This window comes from Fibroporia radiculosa (assembly GCF_000313525.1).
Source record: "Fibroporia radiculosa TFFH 294 genomic supercontigs, scaffold4577, whole genome shotgun sequence".
In the NCBI taxonomy this organism is placed as follows: domain Eukaryota; kingdom Fungi; phylum Basidiomycota; class Agaricomycetes; order Polyporales; family Fibroporiaceae; genus Fibroporia; species Fibroporia radiculosa.
Genome location: NW_012133408.1, coordinates 26,655 through 40,282, shown reverse-complemented (window position 1 = coordinate 40,282; position 13,628 = coordinate 26,655). Strand labels below are relative to the sequence as shown.

At 53.6% G+C, this 13,628-nt stretch overlaps 4 protein-coding genes across 4 annotated transcripts; 3 read left to right on the top strand and 1 right to left on the bottom strand.

The window, feature by feature from the left end:
• Positions 1-62: 62 nt before the first annotated feature.
• Positions 63-1,658, top strand: FIBRA_05479 (uncharacterized protein; the record flags this gene model as incomplete). The annotated part of the gene is made up of 1 exon (XM_012327243.1): positions 63-1,658. The coding sequence occupies one exon, from the start codon at positions 63-65 to the stop codon at positions 1,656-1,658; it is 1,596 nt and encodes a 531-aa protein (XP_012182633.1).
• Positions 1,659-2,174: 516 nt separating this feature from the next.
• FIBRA_05478 (uncharacterized protein) lies at positions 2,175-5,039 on the top strand (the record flags this gene model as incomplete). The annotated part of the gene is made up of 4 exons (XM_012327242.1): positions 2,175-3,500; positions 3,557-3,820; positions 3,886-4,751; positions 4,811-5,039. The coding sequence occupies 4 exons, from the start codon at positions 2,175-2,177 to the stop codon at positions 5,037-5,039; spliced, it is 2,685 nt and encodes an 894-aa protein (XP_012182632.1).
• A 1,048-nt stretch (positions 5,040-6,087) lies between these two features.
• FIBRA_05477 (uncharacterized protein) lies at positions 6,088-7,188 on the bottom strand (the record flags this gene model as incomplete). Its single annotated transcript, XM_012327241.1, has 2 exons — positions 6,088-6,877; positions 6,938-7,188. The coding sequence occupies 2 exons, from the start codon at positions 7,186-7,188 to the stop codon at positions 6,088-6,090; spliced, it is 1,041 nt and encodes a 346-aa protein (XP_012182631.1).
• Positions 7,189-7,876: 688 nt separating this feature from the next.
• Positions 7,877-11,588, top strand: FIBRA_05476 (uncharacterized protein; the record flags this gene model as incomplete). Its single annotated transcript, XM_012327240.1, has 6 exons — positions 7,877-8,018; positions 8,084-8,216; positions 8,278-8,491; positions 8,559-8,646; positions 8,700-8,982; positions 9,749-11,588. The coding sequence occupies 6 exons, from the start codon at positions 7,877-7,879 to the stop codon at positions 11,586-11,588; spliced, it is 2,700 nt and encodes an 899-aa protein (XP_012182630.1).
• Positions 11,589-13,628: the final 2,040 nt, after the last annotated feature.

Genomic DNA, 13,628 nt, shown 5'->3' with positions numbered 1-13,628 from the left:
CCACCCCCAGCCGCAGCAGCAAGGTGGTCGTGCGTCTTTGTCAGTCTCTTATATCTTGCACAATGTGTTCAATATTAGTATCAGTGTTCGGCAACCAGCCTGCCCAACAGCCAGTAGGCGGCAGCCTGTTCGGTACTGGAGGCAGCCTGTTCGGCAATACCCAGGGTCAGCAGCAGCAACCCGCTCAACAAGCTAACCAACAAGGCGCATTTAGCTTATTTGGTGGAGCAAAACCCGCTGTGTCAACGACTCAGCCGACTGGTAGTTTGTTCGGCGGTGGCACGTTCGGACAACAAGCCCAGAACATGACTTCTACGCAGCCATCAAGTATTTTTGGTGCCCCTCTTGGTCAACAGCAAAGTACACAGTCAGGGACTGGCTTATTTGGTGGTGGCAGTCTATTCGGTAAGCCTACCGCCACACCTCTAGGATCAACCCAGAGTCAATCAAGCGGCGGAGGGCTATTTGGAAATACCCTTGGCGCCTCTACGAACGCAATGAATGCTTCGTCGTTGGGCCAAAATGCTCAGACGCCTTTGACTGCTTCTATCGCTCAACCCATTGCAACAAGTTTGCCCATCTTTAGTATGCTACCCCCTGGTCCTCGCGCTGTAAATCTGGAGCAATCACCGAAAAAGAAGCCTGGTTACTTCGTCGATGTACCCACGCGATCGCCTGTCCCACAGTTGGGGCTCAGCTACGCGCCGGCGAGCACAAAGCTCCGTGGTTTTGGATCCACATCCGTTGCACCTGGAGCAGGCACCAATGGCAGCGGTTCAATATTCGGTGGTCCGAGCAAACCCAATGCGTTGTCGCTTAGCAAGGCCACAAACGGCAAGAGTATGCTGGGACCCGAGGCGTTCTTGACTGGGGGAGGACCCAGTCCAACGTTAGGTAGTGGCAATAGGAAGAGCGTGAAGAAGCTCGTTTTGGATAGGAAAGTTGAGCCATCAGATCTATTCGGCAAATCGGGCGTTCAAGGCAGCAAGGTCACTTTCAGCCCTGCTCTCAGCGTAGCTGCGCGTGAAAGAGAGGCCGCTGCTGCTGCTACCAGATCATCTCCCGCACTGCAACCTCCGGAATCACCATCACCGGCTTCTCATGCTGCGCGATCGCTGAATCGCTTCTCAGCTCACAGTACACATAGCGTACTTGGGACGTCCACTCATCAGGAACAAAGCTCGCCCGCGAAGGAGAAAGCCTCCGCTGAACTTCAGGAGGGCGACTACTGGATGAAGCCCGATTTGGAGACTCTGAAGAAGACTGGGCACGAAGAACTCATGTCGCTGAAGGGTCTAGTCGTTGGTCGTCAAGGCTATGGCCAGATAACGTTCTTAGACCCTGTCGACCTCACGAACGTTCCGAAGCTGGCTGGGTTACTAGGTGAACTTGTACGTTTCGATGACAAGGAGTGCAGTGTATACCCGGAGTATGATGATGCTGAGAAGCCCCCTTCTGGCTCGGGATTGAATGTTCGGGCGAAGATCGAACTTATTCGCTGCTGGGCGCTAGACAAAGCTACCCGAGAGCCCATCAAGGACGAGAAGCATCCACACGCAGTGCGGCATCTGAAGCGGCTGAAGAATATGAAGCATACACACTTCGAGAACTACGACATTGAGGAAGGGAAATGGACATTCACTGTGGACCACTTCTAACGCGGATGTATTGTTTGTTTAGCTGCATATTCTTTTACTACATATGTATATCGCATGTATGTATTTACAGTAGACTACTATGAAATATAAATCATGCGAAACACGTGCATTATAACTATTAGAAGGGATGGAATAGAACAGTCGTGAGTAATTTATGGGCGGCAGCTGAGCCGGTCGCATCGGTGGCAATTGTCAGTGAAAATCACTTGCTAACACTTTCCTTGGCTCTGCTTCTTGTCTGTTTGTGTCGAGTACCGAATTTGAGTATTACTGCATCTGTTCAGCTTGATTTCATCTTTTTCTGTATCTGTAATATTAACAGTACGTGGAGGTCCAGCTGTTTCAATCTCCTGACACAACAAGCTTGTGGCACGTAAACACTGTCACATCGGATGTCTCGCATTGCGAATCTGCGAGACGAAGGGCGAGTACTCGCTGTATACCACTTCATCCCGCGTGTACTAATACTCACCTAATACACTTGGACAGAGCATAAATTAGGTGACTGTTGCTAATATGGACGACTCAGAATCATCCCCATCACCCCTCGAAGAAGTGTCTGGCGCGCGGAGGAGGGATCACGACCCGCAGAGGCGAGGTCATCGCTCTTCAAAAGATCGTGACCGCCTATTCATGGGGGGGTCAATGCGCGAACTTGCTCGCTTACTCGTATACCAAGAACATGATACCAAGGATCTCCGGAAGATGTTTGCAGACGTGACCGAACAGCTCAAGGCCGAGACGCTGCGCGCTGACACTGCGGAGGGCAGGGCAAGGGAAGCTGTGCTTCGCTTGAAGTCTGCTAACGATGCTAAGGTCATCGCACAGCAAGAGGCTACACGTGCCAATGAAGAGCTGCGTCTTTACAAACTGCAGCTTGACAATGCGCAGAGAGAGATAAACAGGGCGCAGCAAATCATCGATACGGTGGAAGCTCAGAGAGCAGAGGCCGAAGAAGTTGCGGCTCGCGCGCGGACGACAGCGCGGAAGCTAAAGGAAGAGAAAATTATACAGCTTGCCCGAGAAGAAGGTCGAAGGCAGGGTTTGGAAGAAGGGCTTTCAAGAGGGCGGAGCATTGGGTTTGAGGAAGGGAGAGCAGAGGGCTACGCTCGAGGTTCGGCGGCGACAGCGAGGTCGCGACATTCTTACCCAGACGACTTGTCTGAGTCGCCTGTTGATGAGCGAAGCCGTCATAGAGACCCGACGTCAGGGCCCTCTGGATCATCCCCAGACGACTATGACTCACGACCACAGTCAACATACTCGCGCGTTGTGGAACAGAATACGCCCGCTTCTCGTCCGGTTACGATGCCCGTGCCCGTACCAGAGCCGCAGCCTGTCAAGGCGACCACACCCCTAGTGGTACATAATGCAACAATGTCGCCCTCTCATCCTCCTGTAGACTTTCCTCCGGACGGATGGATACCCAAGATTGATGGCGACGACCGTATTCGTCTCCCTCCCCCTCATGAGTTAGCACCCCCGCCTCCTACGACGCCGTCGCCCCCTTCAACAGCTGCTCTCCAGAATGTTCCTCTCCAGGATGCTCCTGATGACAGACCGCCTTTGATGATCCCCCCGCCAGCAGCCGGAGATTACGGCGAGTCCGCCATGTCGGACAGTGATTCAATGACCACGCCGACCCACCATCGGCCTCGACATCGTCGTCGGCGGTCGTCAGAATCTCAATCGACGACAATGTCACAGTTTGAACTCTTGGGACCACCCGTCACAGCTGCCACGCGCGGTGTGGCTAGGGAACGGCCGGTTGTCTTGAGTTCTATTGCAGAGGAAAGGGAGCGCACATCGACTATGTCCTCTCCCGCTCCGAACCATGGCGCAGTAAGTACTATATTTCTCACTAACTTGGTGTATGTGTCCGCTCATGGTATCTTCAGTCGCCATATATGCCGTCCACAGGCTCGACATTCTTCATGCCTCTGGGCAGGCCACCATCACAACCATCGACCGTGGACATGAGATCTGACGATGGTGGTAGGGGACTCCCTCGCAATATATATATGCGCCCGGCACATTCACCCAATTCTTCGCCCGAGTCGGGTCATGCTCCCGGTCCTGGTATGACATTGCGACCACCTTCCCAACAAGGAAGTCGTACTTCTAGTATCTCAGCGGAATATGACATTCAGATTGAACCTCCCGTAAGCATCATTATCTCTTGCAATATATGATACTCACACACTGGTTCTACGCATATGAACTCCAGTCTGGCCCTGAGTCTGAACAGTCCAGATCAGGATCGGCACCCATGACACCACATCTTCTGAGCGCAGAAGACGTGCCGCCTTTACCACCTGCTGGTGGATCTCCAGCTAGTTCTCAACAACAGGGGACGTCTGGAATGTCGCCATCAAGTCCGGCTCCTATAGTCTTACCAGACGGTCAACTGCCTCCTGGATTTCAGCCGATTGGGCCCCCTGTCGCTGCGAGTTCTTTCGGATCCATGGCAGGAGTCCAGCCTCCTATGGGTATGGTACCACAGACTATTTACTCTATGGGGCCTGCAGGTGTCCCGCTCCCGCCGTCTACTTATGGAGGCACGCCATCGGTCGTCGGCTCTGTTGTCACACCAAGCACGTTTCGCGTAACAGAGCCAGTCATACCTCATCTCATGACCCCCGGCGCTGGCGGACTGGCCAGTATACAGCTGGGGAACAGATACAGCCGTTCTGCATTGAGGGACTCATCGTCAGACTCTGATGCATCTTCTGGCATGGGTGGATCCATGGATTCGCTGACTACACCCCCGACACGACGCAAAGACCTCTCCAGGCAATCGACCCCAGCTTACGCGGTCGCACCAATCCCGCCGAACGTCACATATCCTGTCCCGCCAACGCCGCGATCGACAGGCTCTCGCACGACAGCCGCTAAAGTTCCTCTACCTCCGTCAACTGCGCCGTCCATCGGTAGTCCCGTGTCCGCAGCAGCATATCCGTATGGACAGACGCCGTACAATAGAAGTAATCTCGCCCTCGACACGAACAGAACGCCAGCGAATAGACCTATGTCGCCAATGACGAGCAGTGTGCGAGGAACTCCGGCACCTGTTCACGTTGAGCCTCGAAATTCGTGGGTCGTCTGTATATATACCTGACGGTTGGATTCTGACATGAATTTTCGACGCATAGGATATATGACCTCCGTTCTCGAAATGCTGAAGATAACATTACGCACTACGATGCCACTGCAAATGCAGGGCCCCCGCGACCACCCTCTGCCGCTCGAATGTCTGCCGTAGGATCCCCATCAGTCTCACAGGTTTCTCTAGCGCCGACGAATACCACTTCAAAGTCAAAAAAGTCCAAAAAGTCCAAAAAGTCAAAATCTAGAATCGCTTCTGTCGAGGAAGAGGATTGAGACAGTTTCGCCCTTTTCGATACAACGCCTAATCTGTCTAGTTGAATAGAAATGTTTTCATGATTATAACGTACTACTGTGACGACTTGATGACGAATTTCTTTTTCTTCGTACTGTACATAAAGCCAGCTGACTCCGGGAACGCCCCTAATCCAGTCTCTCCTTTCTACTCACTCCTCTTTATGTGACTGCATTCAAGTCTCGTGCGTGTAGAGTAGTGTAGGTCAATATGCGTTTCAGCACTTGCAATTTCTTATTTGCCTTTATCCTGCATCTTACTTCTTCCTCTTCGGCCAGTGGTCTGTCCCATGCATGATCTTACGTACGGGTGATCTACAAAGCATCGTCGACGTCGTTGTGAGATTTTTCCAACGTTACGGTGTCGAACCGTGGCATCAGCTGGTTTCGAAAGTGACATTCTTGCAGTGGCATCTCTGGGGCCGGTAGTCTAATTGTGCATGAGATTTTTGTCGCGCACAAGCCTGTAATTTACGCTCGTGTAAAGAAGCTTTTACAGTGTTATTCGGCATGCTAATAAAAAAACTCGAGCTCCTGCTCGAGCTGCGACCGTATCGAAAACGGGGTCAGCCTTGACATGAGGGCCTTTCGCGTCGCGTCACAGTCCCGTGACCGCGTTGGACGCCCTCGTAAATTGGCACTTGTGACAGCGCTCATACCCTTTCTTTTGCTGGCTCGATTCGATATGTTTTTCAAACTCTACACGCCATAACCATACACAGGCTGCATTCTTATGCGAAAGAAATTCATGAACAGTTACGCCAAAGCAACGTTGTTAATAGATATGCATCCGAGTCAATATGCAATAGGAACGGTGAGACCGACGAATGTATACACAAAACGACCTGATATAGGTCAACGCCCAGCGTACAAATAAAATATCTATGTCCATAGCCGTAGAAAAGCACGAAGATGGGAGGAGAGGATGATGCAAAAAGAAACGAGACGTTGCCACGAGCTAGTTATGTCATTTGTAAGTCGCAGCTGAAGTGTATGCAGACACCCAGGCTCACCATGTGAAAATTATATCCTAGCGCGTACTGAGCATCTCCGCTACCGCGATGTCTGTTACACAAGGCAGTTTCGTGTTGCCTATGTGCCTCTGGAGAGCATCGCGGCGACTGAAAGATAGTAGACATCCGCCCACCAACGTCAAGCCCTTGTGTTGGTACGGAGCGCATCCCTTGGGTACACCTGCTCTCATAGCGTCCTGTGGATAGACGCCGCAACACACCCATTTATCTGGGCTCTGGCCCGCCCGGTGAGTTTCCATGTGACGCTTAAGGTCTGGAATGCGGCGGCTGGCGGGAACATACCCGCAACATGGGCACATGCAGGAGCCATTGGTGAGCGCGTCCGTAAAGTCTTCCGCTGCGACCTCCGTCTGGATGTTGCGGGAACGGGGCCCGCTGGACCGGCGACTGTGGGATGAGGAACTTCCCGCGGAGGATGTAGGAGACGTGGAAAGGGCGACAGAGGCAGCAGGTGAGTCGTGTGAGCGAGAGGAGCGACTACGAGTATAAGGTTGGTAGCGGCGCCTTCCAGAGCCTTGAGATGGCGTCCATTCGGGATCATCCCCGTGCTCATCATCGCTGTCCAATTCTGCATCGTCATCCGATTCATCGGCGGAAGTGCGCGACCGAGTTGGAATGGCTCGTCCGCGTGCTGCAGAAGGTGCAGAGGACCTCGCCTGCGAGGGATATCCGTACGGAGTCGGTGGCACAGTGGCCAGCGAGAGGAGGGTTGGGTCAATTCCAAGAACGGGTGTGTTGTCAGTCGTACGCGTCTTGTTGTATGCTAGGGCTGCCGTTTCTGGAGAGCTGACAGGGAGGGATGTTAAGCTGGCGGACGCGGCGAAGGCAAGACGACAAGCAACTCACGATTTATGCACATGGTGATCCCAGGGTGCGTAACCTGCAGCTCCATGGTGCTGTGCGGTGTGCCTCGACTGATAGTCATAGCCGGAAGAGTCGCGAGGGAGAGGGGTAGGGTCGGCCATGGAGAGGTCGAGGAATGCGTCCGCCATTGCTTCCAAAGATACATCTCCATGGCGTCCCGCATGCGGGGCGCCTTGCGTCTGACGAGAAGATGGGGTGCGTGAAGCATGTGCATTAGAGCGTTGGTAGGACATGGCGAAGGATGAAGTGGACGAGGAAGACGAGTGTCACAAAGACTACGGGGGAACAGATCGTGCAACGCTGCGATGGTATGAGGTGATGAGCTCTGCCGATTGACCCTTTTATACGGAAGTAGGTCGCCGTTTTCATTGTAGTCTTTGCTCGCTGAAGGTACGAGAGTGGCCGGCCACATAGGGCGAAGAGGGCGTTCACCACGGAGTTTGAAATCGTTGAATTGTGGTAATGCTTCACAGTGGCGGGCACTGGTTGTGCGTAGAATGGGAGATACATGCGTATAAACTTGGCGTTGCAGAGTCCGCGAACGGCCACGAGTGGCTTGAGGTGGGCGCTAGGCGTGGACGAGTGGCGCGGAGGACGCGTCGATACGAGGCGCGACGCGGTCACATGACCGAGGAGGTCCTTTGAGCATTGATCGTGATCGATGGCCTCCGCACCCCACGCCCGGCCTGCGTGGCGCACGGCCATTGTGCCAGTTCTGGTTTTGTGTTACAATGACAACGCACAGGCCACCGCAGCGAGGCTTCGAACCCGGTGGAGAGCCACCATAATGCAACTCAAGTGGCTCGGCAGCACCCGCAGTGAGACAGGCGCCCAGCTGCCGTCCCGGCACATGAAACCTCTGGCCGACAATCTTCATTCGAGTCGTCAACCTCGCACGCAGGAAAGGGACTGGCGGGCACAATGGCAAACTCTCAATCGGACTATGAGATCTCAATTGGCAACCTCACCTACACTCATACCTCGGTTGGTCTGCCTTCCCTCTCCAATGTGTCCATGTACCTTCCAAAAGGCTCGCGCACGATCCTGGTTGGCGCGAACGGAGGTACGACCTATCCATAGCAAGCCCAGAGAAAATCGTGAGGCGTTTTTCTGACCTATTTATTGCAGCTGGAAAATCGACATTGCTTCAGATCCTCGCGGGGAAGCGGCTCATCCTCAACGAAGGCACCCATGTCCACATCAAAGGGAGAGACGTCTTTCGTAACTCTCCCCCAGGTGTTACGTTCCTGGGTACGGAGTGGTAAGTTCCTGGCGTTGATTGTCATGCTCCATCCGTCCATTTAACATGCTTGCTGTGATAGGGCAATGAATCCAGTAGTTCGCAGCGACATCGTCGTGAACGACTTCCTCAATTCCGTGGGAGGCTGGCGTCACAAAGAGCGCCGTGACCGCCTTCTTGACATTTTGGACGTCGACTTGGATTGGCATATGCACGCCATATCTGACGGCGAGCGGCGACGAGTGCAACTCGTAATGGGGCTAATGTCGGATTGGGACGTACTTTTGCTCGACGAGGTACGAACGCAAGCCTACCAAATAATTTTCACTACGTTCGTGTCGAATCATCTGGTCCCCCTGATAGGTCACTGTGGATCTCGACGTACTAGTCAGGGATGACCTCTTGAAATTCTTACGAACCGATAGCCAGACGCGCGGCGCGACAATCCTATGTATGTAGCCGGCGCCATAGAGCTTGATCTTCGCTGATGGCGTGTCGCTACAGATGCCACACATATATTTGACGGTCTGAATGATTTCCCCACCCACGTCGCGCACATGCACCTGGGAACTTTCCTTTCGCAGCCAGCGCCATGGCCTATGACGCCCGAAGCAGCCTCGCAGGTCGTCTTGGTTGATCTGGGATCGAATCCAACTCTGTACAAACTAGCTTTGCAGTGGCTAAGGGAAGACCGGGATCGCAGACGTCTGCTTGAGAGCGAGGGCCGTAAAACGCGCGGGGCGCGCCAAGATGCAGTGCCTTCGGATTCAGAGACATTTTACAGAAAGTCAGTCTGCCTGATGTTTTGGCTGCGACCGATCTAATCCATCTTCGATGCCCAGATACGACTACAGCCACTGAGTAGGACGGTGGATCGTTAACGATGTTGTCGGCAGAGCTCAACCTCACAGCATTGTAGATGGGATTAGAGATATTTTGTAGCGCCAGAGAAAGTACCTGTATGTATAAGCTCCTCAACGGACTTATTTTTGTAGTGTTGTCATGGGCTGGCCGACTCGTATGTTGCTCATGTATTGTAGTTTGAAACGGCAGTGTGCCTCGCAGTTATCAAGATGGCTGCCAGCAGCCTGGACCTGGGCGCTTGAGAGCGTGTGATTTATTTCACCTGATAGGTCTGATATTTTGCATCTCGCTATTTCCTTTTATATGAACCCTTTCCTCCGCCCTGCTGCAGTGCCCCGGTCTCTGCCATCGTTGGCGACACCAAGGAGATATCCTTCTGGTCTGCCTCCATCGTTCCCACCGTGCTGGCCATCGCAGGGCGCAAAACTTCGTTTCTTAGAGTTTGCTACTACATCCACACACTCTTTCAGTCTTTCGTCTTCACCACACCTTCGTCGCCAACCCCGTCGTCATGGTCTCTCACTTGCAACATCTCGCCCACCGCAGCAGCCTTGTATCTCGCTGTGTCTCGTGTCCTCCGACACCTCCAGAATGCAATTGCGCTGCTGACGAGACTTGCGCGTTGACCGTAGAGTGCGTCTTCGTTACCTCGTAGCAGAGATCCGCAGCCTAATATAGTGGGCACCTAGCACCTGCACAGAGTGCCCGACTCCCTACTGCGTGCCCAATGCTTCTACTAGCACCAGTTCATCTAGTGTAAGCTCAGGCGCAGTCGCTGGGGCTGTGGTTGCTTCCATCGTCTTCCTCGTCATCGCCATCGGCGCTTTCTGGTTTTATCGTAGGCGTCAACGCCACCGTCGGGCGGCCGCTGTTGCCCAGGACGCCAAGCCCGATGTCCCAGCCCGCGCAGAGGATGTTCTTAATCGGCCAGACCCCAATGAGAAGTCAGAGTCCGAGCACGAAGAGAGCACCCTCCGAATTTATCCCGGTACGAATGGCGGCACCATCAACCTCGATCCTGAGTCACAGCATGGTTCTACCACGTATGATGGCCACTCTCGTTGTGAATCCGATCACTCGAATCCGTTTGGCGATAACCATTCAATCCAAACGACTTCTACAGGCACGCACTCCAACGTCATTCCGATCGCCCTCGTGCCTCCCGCGTCGCTCGCTGGGGCGTCGCAGCAAAGCAACGTGTCGTCCACACAGACAACCAATGGCTCTTCCGCCTCAGGACCCGTTCGACCCGTTCGTGCGCCGGATCTCGATCTCACAATGGACAATCCGAACGCAGATGCAGAGTCACAGTTGTCGGACCTACCTGCCCCTAACAACCGCGCCTCTTATCTGTCTACGGGTAGTTTTGCAAGCGATGTCCTCAGCGAAGCTCCTGTTATCGTTACCCCGGCGCGTGGTATCGTCAAGCAGCAGGTTGTTGGACTAGTCAAGGCAGAGGTCATCCGAACGTCTCCGGGTGACAGCCTTCGTGCCCCTGCAAACCGTCCTCCTGTGCGTTCTCCTTTGGCGGGCTCAAGCTTCGGCCCTGCGGATGTTGTGCACGAGGCGGTGGAGGAGGAGCAGGATATTGCTATGCGAGGCAACCCCTTCTCGGACGAGCACGCACAGAGGTCGCCTGCGCCTTCGTCAGCGACTTTTGGCTCTGTCGTGGCTAGCCCCAGTCAATATTCAGAAGCGCCATCTACCCAGCTCGCCGAAGAAAGCGGTGGCGTCGACCGACCGTTGAGCACGTATACTCAAGCTGCCTCTATCGTCGGGTCTGTCATTAGCGCCAGCGTCGGCAGTGCAACTCGTGTGCATCTTGGGCTCAACCAGTATGGTGGGCTCCCCACCGGCCCCATGCCACAAACGGCCTCCAGCGGCGTGCTCAACTCTCCTCGTAGTCCGTATCGGTTGACAAGCGCTAGGCTAGTAAATGCAGCGCCTGCGGGAAATAACGGTGGCGCACTGGAGCAGCAACAGCACCTTGCGATGCAGGAAATCGATGGTCAGGGGAAAAGGTTGTCGTTCTCTTCCGTTGTCTCGTCTACGTCGACGCGTGCAGACTCTATCCTCGAGGGCTTCCATTTCGTACCTCCGTCGCCGATATCGAACCGACCCATCCGCACTCCCCCTCGCTCGCCCTTGGCGCAACAATCTTTCGGGACTAATAACGGCAATAGTGGTGGTGCTTCTCAGCCCGCTCCATCTCAAGAAACTTCTGCACTGAGGAGCGTTAGCAGGGACCCAGAATTGGCATCTCCCCCACCTGCAAAACCATTTTCTCGGAAGTCGCATGCGTTGTCCATTGCTTCTCAGTCCTCGACGCTGTCGAATGGACTCGGCTCCTTCCCTTTCCAGATTGATTCCGGAACTGGTAGCGATAATGCGGCTAGCACGTCTCCCCCGTCATCCTTTATGGGCCGCCAGCGAGCTAGCCTGGATACACTCGCGTTAACGAGTGACTTGTCGTCGTATCCGTTAAATTTCGACCGCCAGACTCCACCCCCGCCACTGCCACGACCCTAAAGATATTCACTCTATCGCGCCGAAAATGAGGCGCAATTCAAAGGCGCACGTGGTGTATTGTAGACTGTGACTGCAAATAGTGTACTGAACTCTGATTCCTCTCGTTTCTCCCTCGCCAGTGAGTTCAAGCTCGCGCCTTCCTCCCACTGCTGACCCGAGTATGCACTCCCATATACCTTTGCGCTTTCGTCTATGCGGGCTAGCTTCCTGCGACTGGTAGCGATTCTGCACTCATCTGTTTCATTCCTTCCGGTAAATACTTTACAGGACCCCAGCTTATATCTTATACGGCTATTTGCACTTATGTCTCCCTCTAAGTTTGTTACTTGTTGTGTTCGTTGACCGTGCGTCGCCACCCACTACGCCAACTGTGGGGACGCCGGCGTCCGTCGACGTTGTTGGATGCAGTTGTCGTGATTATTTATTTTCTTTATGCCTTATTGACGGTTTGAGTCGATTAAACGATGTAGCGAGAATGGACGCTCTGTAGGGCTTTGCTCAATGTCTGGAGCTGTGGCAGGTGGTTTTGGAACAACGTCGTGGAAATTACTGTCTGCACTTGATGCCGTGGCGCGTGTGGTGGGCGGGACAGAAACCTACTAACTGACTACGGCGTCGTACGCGTGTAGACGTGCAGTGAACCAACATCCTATTGTACGAGTGTCCATAGTTAGAAAGAGCCATTGTCCCCATTCATTGTTCGATCTATTCAGGCTGGCTATTTGAGAAACGTGTCTTTGGTGCTTACCCATTGATCTTGAAACGACAACTTTCTCGTAAACAGTGGTAAACACCATTTATTACCTTAACCCGTGGCGGGAGTTGAGCGCGAGCCCCTCTGAGCTTATGTTTCCATGGAGCCTATATCGACTATGACTTCTGAACGGGGTCGTAGATGGTGTGTCTCCCAAGGTATGTGCATCCGACAGCTCCCACAGCTAATGTCAGTCTCCGAGAGCAGTCGACGACTTTTCTGAGATTTCTTTTGCATTTTTTGCCGTCTGCCGTTGCTGGAGTAAAGGTGCGCGCCGTCTGTCGCCGTTCGGTTTTGTCAGCGCTCGTTCAAGTCCGCGCCTCTACAATCTGACTATTAACCCTTCCTGAATATTGCCTCGTGGAGGCCTTAAGGACGGATCGGATACCGGTGTGTCGGGCGACGTCCCTTGCCACTCGCTAGATCTGCAGCAGCTCCTCTAGTGTCTCACGCTGCGCCCGACTCTGTCTGCCTATTGAACTCGTTCTAGCAGAGTATAAAGGAAGCTGGGTCTGTTCATCATGTCTCCATTGCGGTTCCCTTCCCTGTGGCTTGTGGTACTCCCTAACACGCCGCTCCCTCTATACTTCCTCGTCCACAACCTCAATGGATTCCATACTATTAGAGGGTTTCGTCTTTAACGGAGAGGATGGTCGACTCGTTCATATTCCATCGGCCTCAGGGCCAACCAAAACCCACACTCCCTCTCGACCGGGGCCGTCTCCGGGCCTCCAGAAGCTCCCCTCCCAAAAGTGTGGGTTGTCTCCCTTGTCGGACGAGTAGGTCCTTCTGCTTTTGTAACACCGGCGACCATTCTTAGATCCCTCCCCTCAGCGACCTCCAAATCCTGTCTCTCGATGACCTCACTCGTCGGTAGATACCCCTGCTTAGGGAACGTCGTATATCTTACGAACCGAGCCGAACGTCGAGCACTCCTGCACACCGGCGTTTAAGCACGATTTTTATGCACTAGGGCGCCGGCGCCGATCACCACCTCTCGTCTCGCTCCGGACGAGCCAGGGGTGCGATGTGTATTATTGACGAGACCACCTCGGCGTGCTAGCGTTGCCCCTCTTCCTCTCCCTTGCGGTCTCGGTTTCATATCGTCTCTGTATTGGACTTGGGAACCATGGATCTGCATTTTTAGCAGGATCCATGTTATTATGATTCGTTGCCTTCATTGGTATCTTTATTGTAACTTATCTGTGTTGGTCCTTACATACCGACTCTATCTTCAAGTTCTCCACCTGTTTAGTTTTCTCTCCCCACTCTCCACACTTTTACAC